Here is a 20,086-nt window from a genome sequence, read left to right as displayed (position 1 = left end):
TGATGATGTACAGCCGGATCTGTCGACGTTTGGAAGGCGTTCAGTTCTGGCGAGACCACCACCTGCATTGCTAGGATGTCGGAGCGTCGCGGAGTCCTGACGCTCCTAGGACCCAACTGGTCCACCGGGCCGGGACCAAGACCATCCACCGAACCGGGACCAGGATGGTCCGCGGGGACTCCAGACCAACCGTTGCGTGTCGTCGCCATCAACGACTTTCCGTACATCTCCGTAGAACAGCGGCCTGATGGCTCAGTCACTTTCAGCGGCTACCTGTTCCAGTTGTGGCAAATCATCGCCGAAGAGCTGGGCCTCAGCTATGAGATGGCGATTCCCCTCGTCCCCGGCTACGGCAGCTTGAGCGACAACGGCACCTGGATGGGCATGGTGGGAGACCTGGCTTACGGACGCGCCGACCTAGCGCTGGCGACGCTGGTCTCCACTCCTGCTCGAGCTGCCGTGGTCGACTTTCTGGACGAGGTACCGTGCGCGTCGGCGACATCCACGTTCCTGATACGGCGCGACACGGCGGTGACGCCGCCCCTGTCTTCGGCTGTGTTCGCGGGCCTGCTGCGGCCGCTGGGCGCCGACGTCTGGTGGACACTGGCCGCCGCGCTGCTGGCGCTCTCGCTGGTGCTGCGCCTCTCGCTGCGGTTCAACAGCGCCAGAGCCGAGGACGGCCGGCTGGTGCGCGACATGGGCTGGGGATCGTGTCTGCTCGCTGTTTCCATGACCGTGGTCGGTCAAGGCTGGGACAGAACACCACAGTCGCTGGCAGGTCGCATCGCAACCATCTTCAGCTGGTTCATGGGATTTCTGATCTACATGAACTACACGGCCAACTTGATATCATTCCTGACCGTGGAGACAGTCCACCATCCGATCAGCAGCATACGCGAGTTCGTCGAGCAGCCTGACTGGACTCTAGCATTGCACCCAGGCGCACTAATTCAGAGCGACCTGAGATCTAGTACCGATATCTACGAAAGAGAGCTCTACCGACGCTCTGTTGCTGGCGACAGATTCATTACAATTGACAGGACGAAAGAAGACATGCTCCGGGCATTCCAACCAAAAGTCATGCTACATTCCGAAGTGGAAACTCTGCATCACTTTATCGGAAAGGAGTCTTGCAACTATGCACCATTGAAGCGCAATTCTGCTAGACCTGCATCTTACTATTTGGCGATCTCCAAGGAAATGAGCACTCTGAAAATAGCCATCGCAAGAGTACTGCAGAAACTGTACGAGACAAGCACCATGTCTCGACTCAAAAAGTCTATCCTAGAGGACCAGGACGAACTATGTGAGCCACTCCAACGATACGAACAATTATCTATCAGCGATCTGATGCCAGTTCTGTGTGTAATTCCTCTCGGGATAACCATTAGCCTGACCATATTTGGAATTGAGCTGTTCTTGCGCAGAGCTAGACCGACAATACGCCGTCAGTTATCAGGATCAACAAGACTGAGAAGGAAATCTACTAAAGAAGCTCCTTGGGTGGCTGCAGTCCAACGCTGTGAACGGTGCAGAGTGATTATTGGCCGTGAAGAACGCTGGGCATGGTCGTGAAGAACGCTAGGCTTAGTCGTGAAGAACACTGGATCTGGTTTGAAGAACGCTGAGCCTAGTTGTTGAAGAACACTGGGCCTGGTTGTGAAGAATGCTGGGTTTGCCTGAGAAGAGCGCTGGGTTTGGTCCTAAAAAGAACGCTGGGCCTGGTCATGACAAACTCTGGGTCTGGTTGTGAAGAACGCTGGACTTCGACCTGAAGAACGCTGACGCAGTGGGGTTTGGTAGTCCCATGCTCAGCTGCGACGCAACCACCTGGGACGAAGACGCGCAACGCACAACAATCCTGCCACATCGTCAAGTGGCAAGGTGATAATTTGGATGTCCGTGGTATTCCTACAATGACTACAGGTATCATCATTAGAATGGTGCGGAAGGCGTTTGTGCTGTTGTATGCACTGTTACCACGTGGCTCCGTAAATAAAACTAATAATCTATTCAGCTGCAACGCAACAATCAACTTGCTAGGTTCAATTCAAACCTAAAACATATCTAAATATGAAATATGGAAACGAATAATAAGATGTCGAGCTGCTCCGTTTTAGGTAAGCACTAGTACGCTATCTCCCTTATCCGGCGCCCAGCTGGGGATCCTGAATTTACACGCTCTGCTGGGGGGGGGGGGGTGCTGAACACCCCTTTGTATGTATGCATGTGTGTCTGTATTGTATGGATTTATGATCATGGGCGATTCACACATAACTCGGCGTCTGGGCCACGTAGCGAAATGCTGTAGGGGGCGCTCGAAAGAGCGTCAAAAATATCCAGGAAAAAACTTCGATCTTTTTAGGTCAGGTCTAAGGTCAGGTCACGAAAGGTCACCAATTCAAAGCTTAAATTTCGCAACTTATAGGTACGATGCATATTTTTTGAAAAGCACCTTCATTGGTAAAAGGAGGAGAGGCATGGATAATTCTAAAATCTCTTTTTTAAATCACAAATGTTTAATTATGAACCCTCGCACCCTCGCCGGCCGAGGGGGTGGGCGGGTGCCGTTATGCATCAGTTGTTTGCTTTCGTTTGTTTTGGACTGTATTGTCACTATTTTACCACATCCACTGCTGGTATCAATATAAATACTACCTTATGCCGTTAATAGAATAGCACCCCTTTTATGATATTGGGCCAATTGGAGTCGCGCCCCGCGAGCTCGGTTTTCCGCTCGGCCGCTACGGGCCGAGGAAGTCGGTCCTTGCCTGAGGGCAGGACGGATGTCATGGAGGGAGCGCGGGGTCAGCCAGGTATCGCCCAGTGCCGAGCGGGTGCCCCCTCCCCTCCCTTCCCCTCTCCACCTCGGTAACGGATTCAGCCAAGTTATCGATTCGCCTATCGTGTGATAGTCGAAGGGTACATTTTTTGATATATTGTAGGTTAGCGACCTAAAGGCTAGAGAACAGTTCAAAGTCAATGCAGGCCCGTGAAGCAAGGTCAATTTAACGTTGGTAGCGTTCGCGTTTGTGTTACACCTGTCCTCCAAAAACACAACTCCCTGCCCCTGGCGGCCCAAAGTGGAACCATCCGTTCCATGCGCCCTGCCCGCGGGGGTGGACGTTGGGCGCTCACAACCCACACCGGTGTGCTGCTCTTTGGTGCCGGTATGCACTGAGTACTGACGCTCACACGATCGACCGCGCTGCACTCGTCAGTCTGCCGGTGACCCAGCTGGGGCGCTGGTGGCCGCCGCTCGTGGCTCGTGGGGTAAGTGAGGGGTTGGTGTCAGAGGTGGTTAGTGATCGAGTTGGTGAGGCTAGTGAAGCCAGAGTGGTGTAGCGGTGTGGTTTCTGAAGTCACTGCAAATTGAAATTGAGCCACCTTTAGACGTGACAAAGCATTCATTTTGATTTTTTTTTAAGTTAAGTCGAAACCGTTTGATTGTGGAAGGATTCACAAGGACAGAGCCCCCGCTAAGCTTGATTCACTTTATGATCTCGGTTAATGACTAAATGCAATTGTTTTTGCTTCCAAAGCGTTGCACTTTTATTGCCTACGCATAGCAATAATGACATGGGAAGTGCACACAATCATTTTTTTTGGCAACAACGTATCAATGGCTGTTAGTCTTCAGTTCAAGTTGATTTATGGCTTTCGCCAATGTTTACTTTAGAAGCAGTGCAAATATTTTAGTGCACTTTTGCATATGTGTCTAAGAACTGTCACTGCTTCACATTTCAGATGTCATGACCGTATGTGTTTTGAATGAAAGGTTCACTTGAATATATTCAGGTTGTGACTAGCGTGTATATCTGGTATATACAAGCACAAATTACTAAACACTAATGTTTCCGAACTGCCCAAACAGCCGCAAAACTATATCATAATCCTCTCCGGTATTGGTGTTTTGTCAGCCGCGAGCGTATAGGTGGTCCATTTCCCCCCCCCCCCCTCCCCCTGCTTTCGGTCTAGTTAGAGCTTCGGGGGAAAAACCGAGCGTGTTATCCGTGACTAGAGGAGGCCGATGATACCCAATTTTAAGGTTCTAGGTCATTGGTTGACCTAGGTTCTAGGTCATTGGTTGACCTAGGTAAGGTCAATGACTCCAAATTTCGGGGAAATCGAGACCTCTTAGAACACCGTAAATTGAGGTGCTTACTTGAGGGGTTTCGGGGTGTTGATCACAATTTTCATATTAGTTTCGTTCATAGATGATTTTTTCATGCATTTAGGAAGTTGTGTCTGGAATTTTATGGCCCTACGTCCCACGGCACTGACACCATTAACGAAAAACTTTATCGTTCCGTTGCCGCTAATAAGTCCAATTTTACCCTTGCATTGTACCGGTTTTTGTGACCTGGTGACCTGACCTGAAATGCCAGAGACCTGATATTTTCAGGGATGGTGCTAAAAGGTTGCCCCAGAGGGTATTTCAAATTTAACGGCGCTAAGCGCCGCGGTTTTTACGCTATTCGCGGAAAACCTTAGGGGTAGGGTTGCATGAAACCTCTCTCCTGGTGAGGAGTAAAGCCTGGTTTTCCTAACTTCTCCCCTAGTAAGCGTAATTTCGAAGAAGAAATAAATCACTTTTCTCATAGCAAGTGATCTTGCTGACCAGATGAATGTTCCCTCGGAAAAAAAACGCCATCAGACACCTTCAGCTACAGGAAACCAGCCAGACCACCATAAAAAACATTTGGAGACCTCCGAGGAACCTGGGAAAGAGTCTCGAAGTCCAACAACGCCAATCGGTGGCATGATGAGCTTCCAGTCCGGTATACCAAGAAGCGCGAGGGGTTTCTTCTTTTGGATTGCAACTGCTGTGCTCCTGATGGTGGGAAGTCTGCAGATTTATCAGTCCCAACAGTACTTCAAAAATTTCGGTAAGTCACTTTGTTGACATGTGATGTGATGAACGTACACGTACTTTTATAGTTACACTGAGTGGTTGGATGGTAAGCATTAAGTCGTGATGTACAGTCTGTCTTAGCACGCGCACCGACGGGGGGCGGGGCGGATATCCGCCCCCCCCCTGAGGTTTTTCGCGAATAGCGGAAAAGCTGCGGCGCATAGCGCCACGAAATTTGGTACGACTATTCTCTCATCAATTTTACACATGGTGTGCAAGTTTGAGCTTCCTAACTTTTTAGGTCAGGTCACCAGGTCACTTTGAATGACCCAACCTCAAGTCACTTTTTTGCAACTTTGTCACCGTGCCAGAGCTGCAGTAGATGTCGGAGGCCTTTGAAAGTCGCAGGATGTTATGAGGTCATTAGTAGCTACAATTTGTATATCTCGGAATGTTGATGTCGGTGACCTAAGGTCAGGTCAATTTCGCGACCTCCCCATTATAAGTCAATGGGGGAAAAATCAACTCCCTGTTTTTACCACTAAAACGGGTCGGAATGGCCCCATATACCATACATGACTTCATATACGATCAACCTTCACTACCTTGAGGTCTGTTTTGCTGTTGGGCAGCTGTAAGGTCATGTGACGTAATCAAAGGTCACCAGCGGGTTTTTGCCAATAACTCCGTACAGGAACAAGATACAGCCGCGCGGATGGTCTCATTGTGTTCAGCTCGTTAAGACGCATCGAATGATATATATGCTGACCTCGAGGTCACGTGACCTGAGGTCAACCTTTGACCTTGACCTTTTGAGGTCAACATATATATCATTCGATGCGGATTGACAAGAGGATCACGATGGTGCCCTTAGTTTGTTCCTATCTTGACTAGTTCGAAAGTTATTCGATAAAAACTCTCCCCATATCTAGCGCCGCCATTTTGACTTTTTTGACCCCTGTGACGTCATCTTTGACCTGACCTGAAAATGACCTGTGTAAAATTGTAGACCTTGTCCGTGCATATCCGATGCCGTTTGCCGCTTGTCGCTATCTTGCTTCGTTCTCGAGATCTCAGGGGGGGGGGCGGTCATCCGCCCACCCCCCCCGTCGGTACGAAGTTGGCGCAGACCCCCGTCGGTGCGCGGGTTAAAAGTACCGCGCAAAGTGACAATAGATCCATCAAGCCTGACCGAGGAAGGGCCTGCTATAATTTGAACGTCACCGAACCAATTGACCTGGGGAATAGAAGAGGATGTCAATTGCTTCGGTGACTCAAATTTAGCAGGCCCTTCCTCGGTCAGGCTTGATGGATCCATCGTTACTTTGCGCGATACTTTTAAGACAGACTGTACTTGCTGCTCACACTGGCGAATCGGGAGCAATATCAGACAACATATATGCAGCATCAAGGAAGTGTTTCATGGCGATTGATTGTAAATGGCATAATGTGGAGGTGGACTTTGATTCGTAACACCGTTGTGTGATTATTTTCTAATTAAATACTTTATTGGGAAAGATATTGAAAAGAACATGTATTTTCGTAGAATTATAGAGTATGTCGTATATATTGTATCTGTTCATTATCATTTCTATGACTTTCGCATAAAATTCTACCTTATTTGCCGTTATCGTAATAAATGACTGAACACCTGTCAGAAAATGTCACAATGGACACCTGCGTGACTTGCACCTGGGCTATTTGATTTCGCCATTGTTACAAATTGGCCTCAAAGCATTCGCCGCACAGACATAGCGCAGACTGTCAGATTCTATTCAGGATGTGCTGTTGACTCGAAATCTGTTCTCCGTCACACTCGTGACTCGTCAGCAGTTCTAGTTTTTATGCCAACCGCGTGGCATCAGTCCACCTGGGCAGAATGGATCGCCTCAGCACACAAAAAGTAGCGGACCGCGGCCCCGGGAGCCTCAACAGATACCCCGAGCAAGCTTCAAACGGTGGAGAAAAATAGTCTCTGTATCACTTGTGGACTATACGATGCATTTGAGTAAATCTCTGGGGAGACGAGCAACATTTGTGCTTAAGGTATTGCGAACAAACATGTTTAAAAGGCGAAGGGTACGCCTGTAAAATGCTGTTTTCGTTCATGATGTCACCCAAAGCCAAAACGAAACCTCAGCTCTGAGGACGCATTCATTGAAGTTCTTAGAGGTCCATCAATTTTTTTTTTTTTTGCAATACTCTTTTATCTTTTTGTTCATCAACTATAACCAAAGTTTCCATTAACGTCTTAATCGGATTTTTTTTAAACATCCGATTACCTTTGGTGACTTGACACCTTTCCTTTGACCAAGCCTAAAAATAACGGAAATATACGTTCATCTGACACTAAATGTGGCCGCAGTCGCGCTGACTGTCAACTGCTGCGCTGACTTACATGTATTAACTTTCCACTACTGAAATCACATGACTAGGTACTCTGTCGTAATCTCAATGTCCCAGCACCACGTATTTTTTTTTTTTTTTTACTTCAGTCTGACCTATGATGTTTCACCTTTTAGGCCCGCTGTTCGTCAACTGCAGTCATCGCGACTGTCTTCCTTCTGGCCTTTATGGTCAGATGTCGGTGGACTTACCGGGTCAGAAGACCTTTTACGGCGTGCCAGCAGGTAATGTACCGTATGGTTTACGGGTTTACCAAACACCAAGTCAGGAGACCATTTATGGTGGCACCAGCTCGTAGTGTGTGGGGAAATGCGACCAAGCGTGTTAGAGGAGCCCAAGCTACAGAAAACGGATGCGACAGCAACATTTAGTCCAACCGTATCGAAAAGTGTTCTGGAAGTACAGTTATTATTGCGGTAAAGTACATACCTATATGTAAGATCGTTCAGGATATATCCATGCATTCCGGAACCAGCGTAAGCGTTGATGCATGCAAAACGTTGCCCGTAAAGCAGCCATGGTATGCAATGAAGGTAAAACTACCGTGCGTCACATTGTCGATGTCTGATGAGTAATGACATTAGGAAATCGATGGCAGGACTTGCGGTGTGCTTAGTTTGCTAGTATGTTTCAGGTCTGAGCTTCTCCATTCTGCAGGTACCTACCACTCTTTACTTTAGTTTTTTTTCAAAAGGTGTTTGGCTCCAAGTTTATTATCGTAGCTTTCACGTGCGTTTCGGCAACTTCAGCGTCTGGCTAAGAATTTCCTTCCGTTAACCCGCGCCCCACTGGGGTCTGCGTATAACACGCCCTACTGGGGGGGCTATTCATAGCCCCCCTCCTAACTCCGAAACTACTGGGCCGATCGTCAAAATTCAAACGGCGTCTGATAGCCCCGGAAAAACTGTCGAGCGAAACCTAATTTCATTGACCTCGAGGTCACCGATGACGTCACAGGTCAGGTCAAAGTAAAAATTATTAGCATTTTGGCTTCTTCACGTTTTGGGCTCTGGCCGCCGTCTTACAAGTCAGATCAGGCTCATTTTTGGTTCACACACTCGTGAACACATGTTCTAGATACTCTGAGGGTACCAAACTTGTACTTTGATTTTCAGGTCAAGGTCAGGTCATCACAGGTCACGAAAATATTATATCATCCGTCGGTCACGTGACACATGTTTTATGGTCCATTTAGGTCAAACATTTCGAATTTGATGTCGTCTGTGTCATTCGAGGTCATTTTGATTCAAATTTAGCTTAGGTCAGGTCACTTTCAGGTCAAAAAGGTCAAATTTTGAAGTTAAAGGAAGGGTGCCACCTTTTGGACACAACGCAGTTTTTACAAGATTAGCCTCACATGAACCTAAAAACCGGCTTCACTTACCTATGCTCGAGACGGTCAGCATTGAATCCGCACGTGAAGTTATCATTTGCGAGTTTTGCTGCCAGCATTCGGGCAGGCAAAAATCTTCAGCACTATTTCCTCGTCGTGTTAAGGGTATTTTATAAAACATGAAATCAGCAAAGGTATGTATAAAAGTTATACTTTTGAAGCATGTTTTATCATTTTGAAAGGGTATATTTTTTCTTAATGGTATACACTTAAGTTTTAAAATTTTAATTGGGAAGTTTTTCTAGTAAGTTGCATGAAGGGTGAAGGGTTCCATAGATCTCTTAAGCATTGTAAAGGAAAAACCTTTACTCGACTTATTTACTCGACTTATAATATGGCCAACAGTTACCTACTTGGTTACCTACAACTTAGTTCAAATCATGTTATCTTCTTCCTTTTTATTTGTTCATCTTTTTGTCTCAGTTGCGCCATCAATGCAAATGGCAGAATGATATGTTGCCATGACAACAGGATATGCCAGCCGTTCTAGCTGCCACATCAAACGACCTTGAGTTGTAGTGGTGATATAAACAACGATCTTTTTTTTGGCCGCTGTATTAAATGCAATGTTTCGATTTTTTGTATATTGTGGACGCGCTAACCACGTCTAAAAATTCAAATAAGTAAAATAGATTCATAGAACAAAAATTTCGGAAGGTGGCACCCTTCCTTTAAAACTTTTCAACAACAAAGGTGTCTATTGGATGCAGTTGGAGCTCAGGAACACGATGGTGCTATTTATTTTGGCGTACGATGTCAAAATCGTGCTGAAAAAATTGATTTGAAAAATTAATAGTTGTTATTTTTTTTGCAATAATGCGTATAACTTCGCCATTTTTGAAGATATTTAGCTGAAACTTGCTAGAGTTAGTCATAATAATACGTTCTATTACATATTTTCCGGTTTTTCGGAAAGTCAAAAAACAATTGAAAAAAAATGTAAAAATATAAATTTTGAATTTTGTTATATAAAATTTTCTAAATTTTCAAACTTTCGAAAATCCGAGATAGCAGTTTGATAGCGCACTCTATTCTGAGTCCTCTCATGCAAAGAAATTGGATCTAGCTTAAAAACTGAGCTCTTGGGAGCGATTGCCGTGGTTCAATGTTTTGCGTCGAAATCGGCCGAACATGACGTCACTCTGACGTCAAGCGGTTTGGAAGTTATTGCAGAAAAACGGGAGGAGGGGGGGCTATAAATAGCCCCCCCCCCCCAGTGGTGCGCGGGTTAAAATGATTTTATCGGGAATAATTCACATGTTAAGATTAGGCGACGATCGATTTTCTCAGGTTCAGTTTATGCCCGTTTCGCAAAAACTGAAACTTAGTCGAAAAACGTTCTTGGAGCCCAAGATCTTTTGAAAATAAAACTAAAGCTACTATAGTTGTCACAAAGCGTTCGCCGTTTTCGTGTCAGGTGCATCTGTTAGCTGTCATGCTACTACATGGTTCTCTGTGCGCTCAAATACGATGTCCTGAGGCCTCTTGCACCAATAATTAGCTTCTTGTGCATCTGACACACTGCAAGGGTTCTACCAAGACGCTTCACTTATAGATTATGTAAAAAAAAACTGTAGTGTATGTTATGAGCCGGTCCAAAAGAATTGACCTCCATAGGTTTTGATTGCGAAGTAGTTTGCCGATGTTACTTCGCAGGGTATTTTATTTTGGTGCAAGCCGCGTTGCTGCTATTCCCAATCTTTTCAACTCTGTGGCTGTTTGAGTTTCGCTTAACTAACCTGACTTATGTTCTGTGTCCGTTATGACCGATATGATCGTTTGCGTTACGTCATGTGACACTGTAATGGTTATCACTCTTTTGTTCCACTCTGTATTTTGCATACCTGTGCTACTTTACGCTACCCTGCGCTTCATTGATCGCTATACCACCCACCAAACCTCCCTTTAAAAATGGGTGGGGCGGGGACAGGGGGAGGGGGAGGGGCCCGACCATGGGAGACCGCCCCCCGATCAATGCGCACACACGCTCATTGCCATTGCATCGATCCCTTTACAGCTGTCGTGTTTTGGTGACAACATAGCGCATCCGCTAACTGTGATGGGTGCATCTTGTGTGAATACATTACGACGCACATGCTTTGTGGTACGCCTTTGACCTCGAAACTTGTGTGGGTGTGTTCTCTATTCATGGAATGTAGTGTCATGTGTACATGGTAGGCTGAATGTTTATTCATCTTCTATGGTGTCAACAAACTATTTCATGACAAATGCTACAGGGAATACACTTGTTGAGCGCTACCACATTCAGAAGGTTTCCGAAGAAATTGCAGTCAGTCTGCATCGGTATTGCAGGCAGTTTGTACTGACTATTGTGTCTAAGTAATCGTCAACTGCTGTGGATTCACGAATTTAATCGTCTTACCCTTACATGCAACTGAAACTTTATGTGGTGGCGTGAGGGCTTATTGCCGGTGAAGCAAAACTAACCCATTAATGCCGCTTGGGTCATATATGACCCAAAAGCAACATCTTAACATTTTTTCTAAATGGAGGCAAGTGGCACTTTGAGGAACTTGTGCGTGTGTTTAGTTGGATTTGTGGGTTCAGCGACGAGCGTCGGAGCCGCATAAAACTCTTGTGAGATCGTCCACTGAAGTTTCTGGAGCCAAAGACGACGGGACTGCACAGCCGCCGGTCACTGGCAATGGCGCGCCGTCCCAAAAATAATATTATGTTATGTTTGCACTTCACTATCTATTGAATGATCGTCCACCTGGCATCTAAATTTGTCTGAAAAAGACATGATGTATATTTTTGCCCTTCTTGTCGCCATCGGATAACTTTTTTTTCCTCGATAAATGTCCTTGGGTCATAAATGACCCAGCCGGCAATAGTGTTGTCAATTTTCTCGTATGTTGAATACAAGGGAAGCAATTAATGATTACACGATTATTTATTTCTGGGGGTTGTGATCAGACCACAGTGGCGGATCCAAAGGAGGGGGTCATATGGGTCACTCATGACCTCCCCTGGCACCCGGGGGCACCACCGACCTATCAGGGGCACCACACGCCTAGTGTTGCGATTTTGGGATATCATGAGCGGACCGGTTGTCCGGGGCCGTGACGCGGGGCGGGCCGGCGACTCGGCCGGCCGAGGGGCACCACGGGCCTGTCAGGGGTACCACAGGCTTGTTAGGGGCACCACAGGCCTGCAGGAGCACCATCGGCCTAGCAAGAGCACCACAGGTCTGTCAGGGGGCACCACAGACCTGCCAGGGGCACCAGCCAGAGGCCTGCCAGGGGCACCATCGACCTCACAGGGCACCACCAGCCTCGCACGTGCACCTTGGGCTTGTAAAGGGCTCCACGGGCCTGTCGGGAGCACTTCAGGCTTGTCAGGGGCACCACAGTCCTGCCAGGACCCAGGAGCACCAGCGGCCTAGCAGGAGCACCACAGGCCCGCCAGGGGCACCACAGGCCTGCCAGGGGCACCACAAACCTAGCAATGCACCACAGACCTGTCAGGGGCACCTCAGGCTTGTCAGGGCCCAGGGGCACCACAGTCCTTCCAGGGACACCACAGGCCCGTCAGGCCTATGGTGTCCCCTCTGGAGCACCAGAGGCCTAACAGGGGCACCACAGGCCTGCCAGCGGCACCAACGGCCTCGTCAATGAGACGTTGCAAAGCATTGCAATGCAGTGCCTCTTAATATTGTTTGGCTGAGACCGCTATAAAGTATACACAATAAGGTATCTAGCTAAATCGGTTTTCGTGATAACTCCTTATTTGTGACTATGCCAATGCCGGTTGGGTCATTTATGACCCATACTTATAACTTGAGAACCGATGGAACATTTTTTTTTAAGCTTGCACAGTTTTCTTACTGGGACCCGTGTGGCTAACATCTGTTAAGGACAACTAAATAATCAAAAAATAAAAATTCCGGCATTAATGGGCTAATGTGTAGACTACAGACCTTTACGTGTGTGTTGTCTGTTGCTGTGCTAATGTGCAACCAACCTCTTTAGAGCTTGTTAATGGACAATTGAAATGCTCGTTTGATGATTGAATAACATGTGCCAAGAAGTTCAGCTTAACCTCCAAATCCTACCAAGACCTGAAAACAAAGCAAAAACTGCACTGACACTGTCCAATGGTCATGATGCACTTGGTACTAGCAATGCTTGTTGCAAAGTTCGGTGAACTCAACTTTTCCAGCATTGTGAACTGTATCTGTAACTATCTGCACTTTACTATCTTCGAACAACTGATTCGATCATAAACCTTACAATATTTAGTTGTGCCAGCTTTCTATACTGAATGTTCAATGTTGTGCACTGTTGTTTTTCTCGATTGTCTGGTTCTGTGAACAGAGCAAACCCCTTTGACCACTGACCTGTTATGAGTGATTCCACATTGGTAACCTGGACCGCCCATTTTCAGACGAGTCGTCAGTGGTACAGGACGGGTGGCGGCCACACCCGATAATTCCGCCGTCCGTCACCCGTCCCCGTCTGGTGGTGGTCGTCTCGTCAGCACCGCGCAGCGGCTCCAGCTTTCTAGGTGAGCTACGGTCTTTTATACGTGAGCTCCAGCTTTCTATGTGATTGTCGTATGTAGGTGAGCTTCAGCTTTCTTGGTGAGCTCCAGCTTTCTAGGTGAGCTAAGTGTTCAAGGTGAGCTATAGGTTTCTGGGTGAGGTTCAGTCTTATTAGGTAGGAGAGCTCCAATCTTTTATAGGTGAGCTCCAGTTTTCTAGGTAAGCTATACAGTCTTTTATGCGTGAGCTCCAGGCTCCAAGTGTACATGATCCCCAGGCTTTCCATTGAAGTATAATTTTCTTTTCTTTTCTTTTGGCATTTTCAGCGTAAAGTGGGTCAAACAAATATCATTGTGTATTGTGTAATCGACGACAAATAACGCTTGTTACCAGTCTCACTTGACCAACTTTGTGACCTCCGTATCACAAGCTATGCGGTACTCCGTGAATATGCGGACATCCGTGAACCCCTCGTATGGTGGAAGAAGCGGTCAATCGGTTAGCTAGCTGTCGTCGCCACATCCCGTATTTTAAATACATTTGTATAGTCTATGTACCACATGGTACTGTCGGCACCGTTGGGAAGTGGTCATGTCAAACAACTGCCATATGGGATGCATCGCTTGGCTGAAAGCTAACTAACTGTGTGTCAATATCTGTTTGCGAGGAATACGAAACCCTGTACGAGTATAGGCGCTGGGTCAAATGTCGCTACGTCAAGTATGTAGAAGAAGGTGAATGGTCTTCGTTTTGTTGTTTATCCACCGGCTCTCCAGACCAAAAGTGTCATTTGAAATTCGATGATAACCTAAATTACTCACGGCGCCAGGACAGCTGACATCCGTGATCTTACGCTAAATTCATTCACGCAATGCCCATGTAAAATCTTATGAAACGATCCGTTTATTTAATAATTGTAAAATGGTAATTATAATGTCAAAGTAATACATAAGAGTAAACAATAAATGGGACATACCTGATCTTTGGCAGGGCTCCTCCAACCAATCATTAGTTTCAGAGATGATAGCCTTATCACTATAAGTCTGTTCCATATCAAGTTTGTAGTCGGAGTTTCTTCGGCAGATCGCTCCTCCGCTCAAGAATTTGCGTCTTAAAATGTAAGAGCTGTATATACAGAAATCACGCACTGCTTTCAGCAGGGCACTTCGGCTGCAAGCTTGAAACGGAACAGAGTATAGCAATGACAGAGAAACGACATGTGAAACAGCAAAGTAAACGTTGTTGCCCTGTCCACAGGTCAGCTTATGTCAAGTCCACGTGGCGCATTGTATTTCTTCGAGCCTTTCTGGTTTTACAAACATCTTAACAACAATAAGACCGCTGCTCCGTACAACTATACAGCAGCGAGCGACCTCTACAACCTGTTTACTTGCAAGTGAGTTTAGCGTAAGCCGTAAGCCGCACATCAGGTCAAGTCACAAGTGATCAATGATCTGATCTTTCGAGTGATAAAAACTGAGAAACCTGCCTTGTCTGATACGAGGCGATGCAAACCCCAATCCGCCTAAACAGAATTATTGATGTTCTACCTAAATGTGCTGTGATGTCTTACCATCATTCGTTTGAAATCAGGGAAACATCAGACGTAAAAAGCGTGTACTACTCACTCTATACTCAGACTTACTGGTTCAGGCTTGAAGCATCATTACTAAGTGATCATGATCATTGCTTAGCAATAACTAACCGCCGCAAGCGTTCCTCATGTCACCTAGATGTTCTCTCCTATTCGACTTTTTATCCTCATAACCAAATTATCTTCATCCCTAATGACATTGCTTTGGTTCAGACTGGCGTTCAACCCACCCAGAAAGCCGGTGGAGGCTAGTCTTTACTCGAGAGACCGTTTGGATGGCTTGGTGACCTTTATTACTTAACACTCAAATTTTAACGGGATAGGGTGGTTGCTACGGCGGCGAACCAGCAGAGGTGTTTAAATCAACGCAAAGTCTTTAGTTCCAACCTTACCTTCTCACTCCACGGTCGTGAAATGGTCTAGAAAGATGCAGCAAAATATATCTTATCCGTATATCTTAATATATCTTATCCGCGGCGTCTAAATCAGTCAAGCAATACAATCGCAAAGCGACATAATTCGCTGAGTGACTGATATTTCTCGCGTTTTTCCCGTTCCCCAGTTTGGACGCTCTTCCGCCCATGTTTGCCGAGCGAAGTCATCGTGGCTTCATCTGGAGGAAGCCCAGGGTACTGAAGCGCGACCCTACCAGAGCGCACCTGACTTCACTGTGTCTCAGCACTTCAATACGAGTTATCAAGACAATCCGACCCCGGCTGGCAAACGTCCTACCTCTTTTAGAGGTAGGTAGTTAATTGGAAACAGGAATTCGATAGCTTGTTTAGAGGTAGAGTGAGTTTGATAGCCGTGTTTGTTTATGGAGCTCGTTAGTTGTTAACCTCAACATGTAGCCAACATATAGCTAGGCGCATTTACTATTTCCCGATCATTGTTTTGCCTATGATTTCGACATCTTCAAAATGGTCCTTCATTGACCACGTTTCCATGGGCACCACTGATCCGGATCAGTAAAAATGGATTAGCTAATCCAGTATAGTTAGACACTATACGAAAATGAAAATAAGGGATTAACTGGTTATGTAAGCCTAATCCACTTTGAGTTATATCCTGTAACGAAGAGTTCGATAAATATAATGCGATTTAAATTTGCTGATCCGGATCAGTGATGCCCATGGAAATGGGGTCATTGTGGCAGGTGTATGTATGTCTACATATGTCTACATTCTATATGTCTACATTTGCATTTTTTCCGTGTGCAAGAGTACCTACGAGATACGTCCATATCAGTTGGAAAATGCATTGAAACGTTCCTCTATCACGCTCTTCAGTATTTAGACTAAAATCATAAAATGCAATGCAAATTGTTATCACACTCTCATCTGGCGTCCACATAACTCCAGTCCACATTTCCACACTCAGCGGACGGATCTGGACGTGCGGATCATCCACCTGGTGCGCGATCCACGCGCGATCCACAACTCGCTCGTGTCGAGGGGGCACGCGTGGCCACAGCGACGTAGGAACGCCACACTGCTGTGTGAGGACATCCGAGACGATCTACGGGCCTCTCAGAGCATCAACAGTGACCGCTGGACGGGCGTGAGGTGGGTCTCTGAGATCGAGAGGAGGTTAGAACTGGGGAACAACCGGGGAACAACTGGGGGAAATTGGGGGGAAGGAATTTAATGGAAATTGGGGAGTTCGTTATGTTATGTTATCTCTTCGTGAGATTAGGGCGCAAAATATCTGTGAATATCTGTGAAGACTGAAGAGTAGAAGTGTAGGTTGGACTAAGCTACACCACTGTCAATACATGACAAAGAATACGCTTCTAAATGTCAGGGAATTTTCATTTTTTGTAAGAAAACTTGTAAGTGTCACGAGGGTGTCGGTTCAGTTCGTTTTCAACCATCGCTGTTAGACCTCGATGACATTGAATAACAATCAAGCTGGCTAGCCTTTGTTGCGTCACAGTGAGTTATATTATTTGCTGTTTCACTTGGATCCGATAAAAACATTGTCTCTGCAGGTCTGCTTTAGGTAAAAAATAGCTTTTCTCCGTCATTCGTGTCCTTTTTATCGTTTTTTTTCGTACACACAGGTACGAGGATTTGGTGGAAAGGCCAGCAGAGGAGGCCAGACGTCTCTTTGAGTTTCTGCAGCTGCCGCTAGCTAAGGAGACGTTAGAATTTATTCGAACACATGCCCGAAGTCGCGACGCTCCTAAAAGTCCTGACCCTGTAGGAACCTCCACTAAAAGAGACACCGTTCAGGCTGCCGGAAACCGTGGTCAGGATGTCGCTGACGAAACCAAAGCTGAAGAAACTCAAGCAGTGGTACAAGAAGACAACAACCGCAGCCAGAATCAAATAGCAACAGCTGAAGACAAGCCCTCAGCACTGACAGAAGCTGATCAGCATGACCACCTCCGAAACACCGTGAAGGGGATTGCTGAGGGAAGGGACCGAATTTCTGAAGCAGTGAACAGTATTTTCGCAGCTATGGGCGGCTCGACCGACGACAATGGATCGCCTGGTTCGGGTCGATTCGCCCGAAGGTTGCATAGGTACGTAACAGTAGTCATGCACCTTTCCATGACCATAATGCATGTCAATGTTTGATTGTTACGTTTCCTTTACTTCTCAATCATAATGGTATAATTTTCTTTGAAGTGTCGACAATTTACAGGCATGAATGTAGAGCCTCAGTACATAAATAATGATTCGGTGATCGAATCACGACCTTTCGCTTCACATAGGAGTTGTGTAGTTACAGAGACAAGAAATGCATGCTGTATGATATGACTACAATCCATGGATGTATGAGGCATATAATAATACAAACGGTAACGTCGTAAAGCTGCCACGTCACGTGGTTTGACAGTTCTGACAGAGGACGCGTTCTTTTACAGGTCCAATGTATCGGGACACATTCGTCCCGATGCAAGAAACACCATTGCTGGGGCCACACGGAGGCGACGAGACACCGCACCGGTCAGGACACATCGCGGCACACCACGACGCCTTCTAACAATCGGTGACGAAGATGAGCCTATCCAACAGAAACCAAAACCCAAGACCAGAGGGGGTCGAGCGCCCACTTTCCGCCGTTTGACCAGAAATGAGTATGTCAGAGCCTTGAAAAGACGGGAAATCTTCAAGAAGAAGAAGAAGAAGGGGCCCGCTTATTATTTTGCTACTGTACGAGGTGCAGAGTTTGATAGGCTGCACTGGATTCGTGAGCTGCCTCCTGCCGAGCGCAGTAACGTTGAAAATGTATGTGAAGACGTGTTGGCTAGTCTAGGCTATCCGCTTCGTTACCCAGAAGAGAACGATGGCCTGTGATCGATTCTGTATCAATTAGGGAAGCGCAATATCGCTTGAGTGAGATGGGTGCTGCTCAGGATTTTGAACCTACAGAAAGTGATATTGGCAAATGTATATTCAATCTTAAGGAGCTAAGATGACTGTACCCCGTGTAAAGATTCACAAGCATGCATGCAGTTGCAGAATAGTTGGCATGCATTCTTTAGATAGGATTTTTAAGCCAGTATCGATTCCCAACAAGTCAAAACATAGAGATAGGTATCATTGCACTATCAATGTAATGATATGCTGTTGTTTTGCTGATATTTGTGAGTGCAGATATCTACATCAAAATGATGATACCTTACGAATGTCCCTATGGTGACTACGTGAATTAGTGTGTTGTGCCTCACATTGTGGGCTGCGGGGTCTTTCTTTTGATTACTTTCTTGTCTCATTGTATAGAAAAATGCTATTTCAGGTTTGTGTAACGCCTCGTTTTCCAGGCATGGGTGATCAAGCTGCATTTCCTATTACATATTTGATAAAGCGCTATAAAGACATGGTTACACGGCATATAAATGATGATTGGATGTTTGACGGTTAAAACACCCAATCACTACTCTACTTATGGCATTTTTGTAACACTTCGTACCCGCTAAGGTAAATGTTTGGTTCGGTTTTCATTGTAAACGACAGCTATGCTTAGTTCAAAGACATTTGTTTTTAAGAAAAAAATTGGAATCATTTTTACTTCACGTATGGCAGCCGTTAAAGGGACCCTCCCACCTTAACATTAGATTTGAGTTGAGATAGCCAAAATGGGGTCCCTGGCTCACAATTACCGGTTTCGGCACTCACAACATCGAGAAATGCCTTAAATCGGAAATATTGAATTTCAAAATTGCAGCATTTTGATTCAGAGGGGCTAATGCTTAGGAATACCCCTCTGAATGTGTGACGTCAGCGCAGATATCTAACGATTTTTAAATGTTTGACTAAAACGTTTTGTAGCACGCAATGGTATATGCTATTTGCGCGCAACATCTGCCGCAAACGCCGCACTTCTAAAATAAAGTCGCTAGAAACAGCGAAGATCCCAAAAAAGTAAACAAAAGTAAAAGTCTAATATCTTGAAAACCGGTGAATATTTTTCAGTGAAATTTGGTAGATATTCGTTTTCGCTCTTTCTGAACCGAGCGACATCACTTTCATGCCAATTCATAAACTTTTTTGAAGGTGGGAGGGTCCCTTTAAAGGATCGATACGAGTGTAACGTTATCGCGGTATTCGCAATTCGTCGGTTTACATCGACCCAGAGCTGACGGCGTAGCGAGGGCTGTTTGTCTTCTGATTTCTTTTTCTTCTGACATCGATTTGCCTTTGCTTGAACACTCGCAAAAGTCACGTTAACCCTCGCATGTGTGCGGCGTTTGCCAGCTTCTAATGTGTAGGGGGGGGGGTCGGTTGGACCCCCCCTTGCCGTTTGGCCCCTGATCGAGCTAGAGCTTCGCGGAAAAAACGAGCGTGTTGCCCGTGACGAGAGGAAGCCGATGATACCCAATTTTAAGGTCCTAGGTCATTGGTTGACCTTCCAGGTCAGGTCAATGACCCAAAGTCGGGAAAATCGGGACCTGTTAGAAAGTCGTAAAGTGTGGCTGCTTAGGGGTTTTTCGGGGTGCTGATCACGAATATCGTGTTAGTTTTGATCACAGATGATGTCTTGAAGCATTTAGACCAGGTCGGGTCAGGTCAGGTCAGGTCAACCAGTAGGCGTCGTGACGGGTATTCTTAGTACGTGTCAACCGCCTCTGACAGCTTCGTAACATGTTACGAAGTCACCAAAACTACTTCGTAAATGTTCAAATGGTTGCTAAATTCGAATTCAGCTCCAAAAACTAGCCTAGAAACATGTAAAACTCGAAAAAGTGACCCGAGGTCACCCGAGGTCACCAAAGGTCAATGACCTGACCTGACCTTCAGGTGACCTTGACACACACGGGAGTAACATCAAATCACATGTTTGAACGTTTGAAACCACGAAAAGCTTGCAAACACGCGGCTAGTG

The 20,086-nt window shown here is 46.1% G+C and overlaps 2 protein-coding genes across 5 annotated transcripts; both read left to right on the top strand.

Annotated features, from left to right (window-relative positions):
* The first annotated feature begins 75 nt into the window (after positions 1 to 75).
* LOC122376263 (glutamate receptor 2-like) lies at positions 76 to 3,281 on the top strand. The gene is made up of 2 exons (XM_043356064.1): positions 76 to 870; positions 3,222 to 3,281. The coding sequence occupies exons 1-2, from the start codon at positions 76 to 78 to the stop codon at positions 3,279 to 3,281; spliced, it is 855 nt and encodes a 284-aa protein (XP_043211999.1).
* Positions 3,100 to 18,583, top strand: LOC122376262 (carbohydrate sulfotransferase 1-like). 4 transcript variants are annotated; one of them, XM_043356060.1, is made up of 9 exons: positions 3,100 to 3,273; positions 4,658 to 4,889; positions 7,378 to 7,485; positions 13,062 to 13,181; positions 14,416 to 14,554; positions 15,315 to 15,495; positions 16,133 to 16,317; positions 16,815 to 17,279; positions 17,625 to 18,583. In XM_043356060.1, the coding sequence occupies exons 2-9, from the start codon at positions 4,763 to 4,765 to the stop codon at positions 18,055 to 18,057; spliced, it is 1,758 nt and encodes a 585-aa protein (XP_043211995.1). In that variant the 5' UTR covers positions 3,100 to 3,273; positions 4,658 to 4,762; the 3' UTR covers positions 18,058 to 18,583. The 4 variants fall into 4 exon arrangements, with proteins under 4 accessions (XP_043211995.1, XP_043211997.1, XP_043211998.1 ...); XM_043356062.1 differs by having other exon boundaries at positions 3,137 to 3,273; positions 4,668 to 4,889; XM_043356061.1 differs by having other exon boundaries at positions 3,185 to 3,273; positions 4,674 to 4,889.
* Positions 18,584 to 20,086: the final 1,503 nt, after the last annotated feature.

This window comes from Amphibalanus amphitrite, unplaced genomic scaffold (assembly GCF_019059575.1).
Source record: "Amphibalanus amphitrite isolate SeventyFive unplaced genomic scaffold, NRLGWU_Aamphi_draft 002073F_arrow, whole genome shotgun sequence".
NCBI classification, from domain to species: domain Eukaryota; kingdom Metazoa; phylum Arthropoda; class Thecostraca; order Balanomorpha; family Balanidae; genus Amphibalanus; species Amphibalanus amphitrite.
Note: the sequence above shows the minus strand (reverse complement) of the source record. Positions and strands in the feature narration are given on the sequence as shown.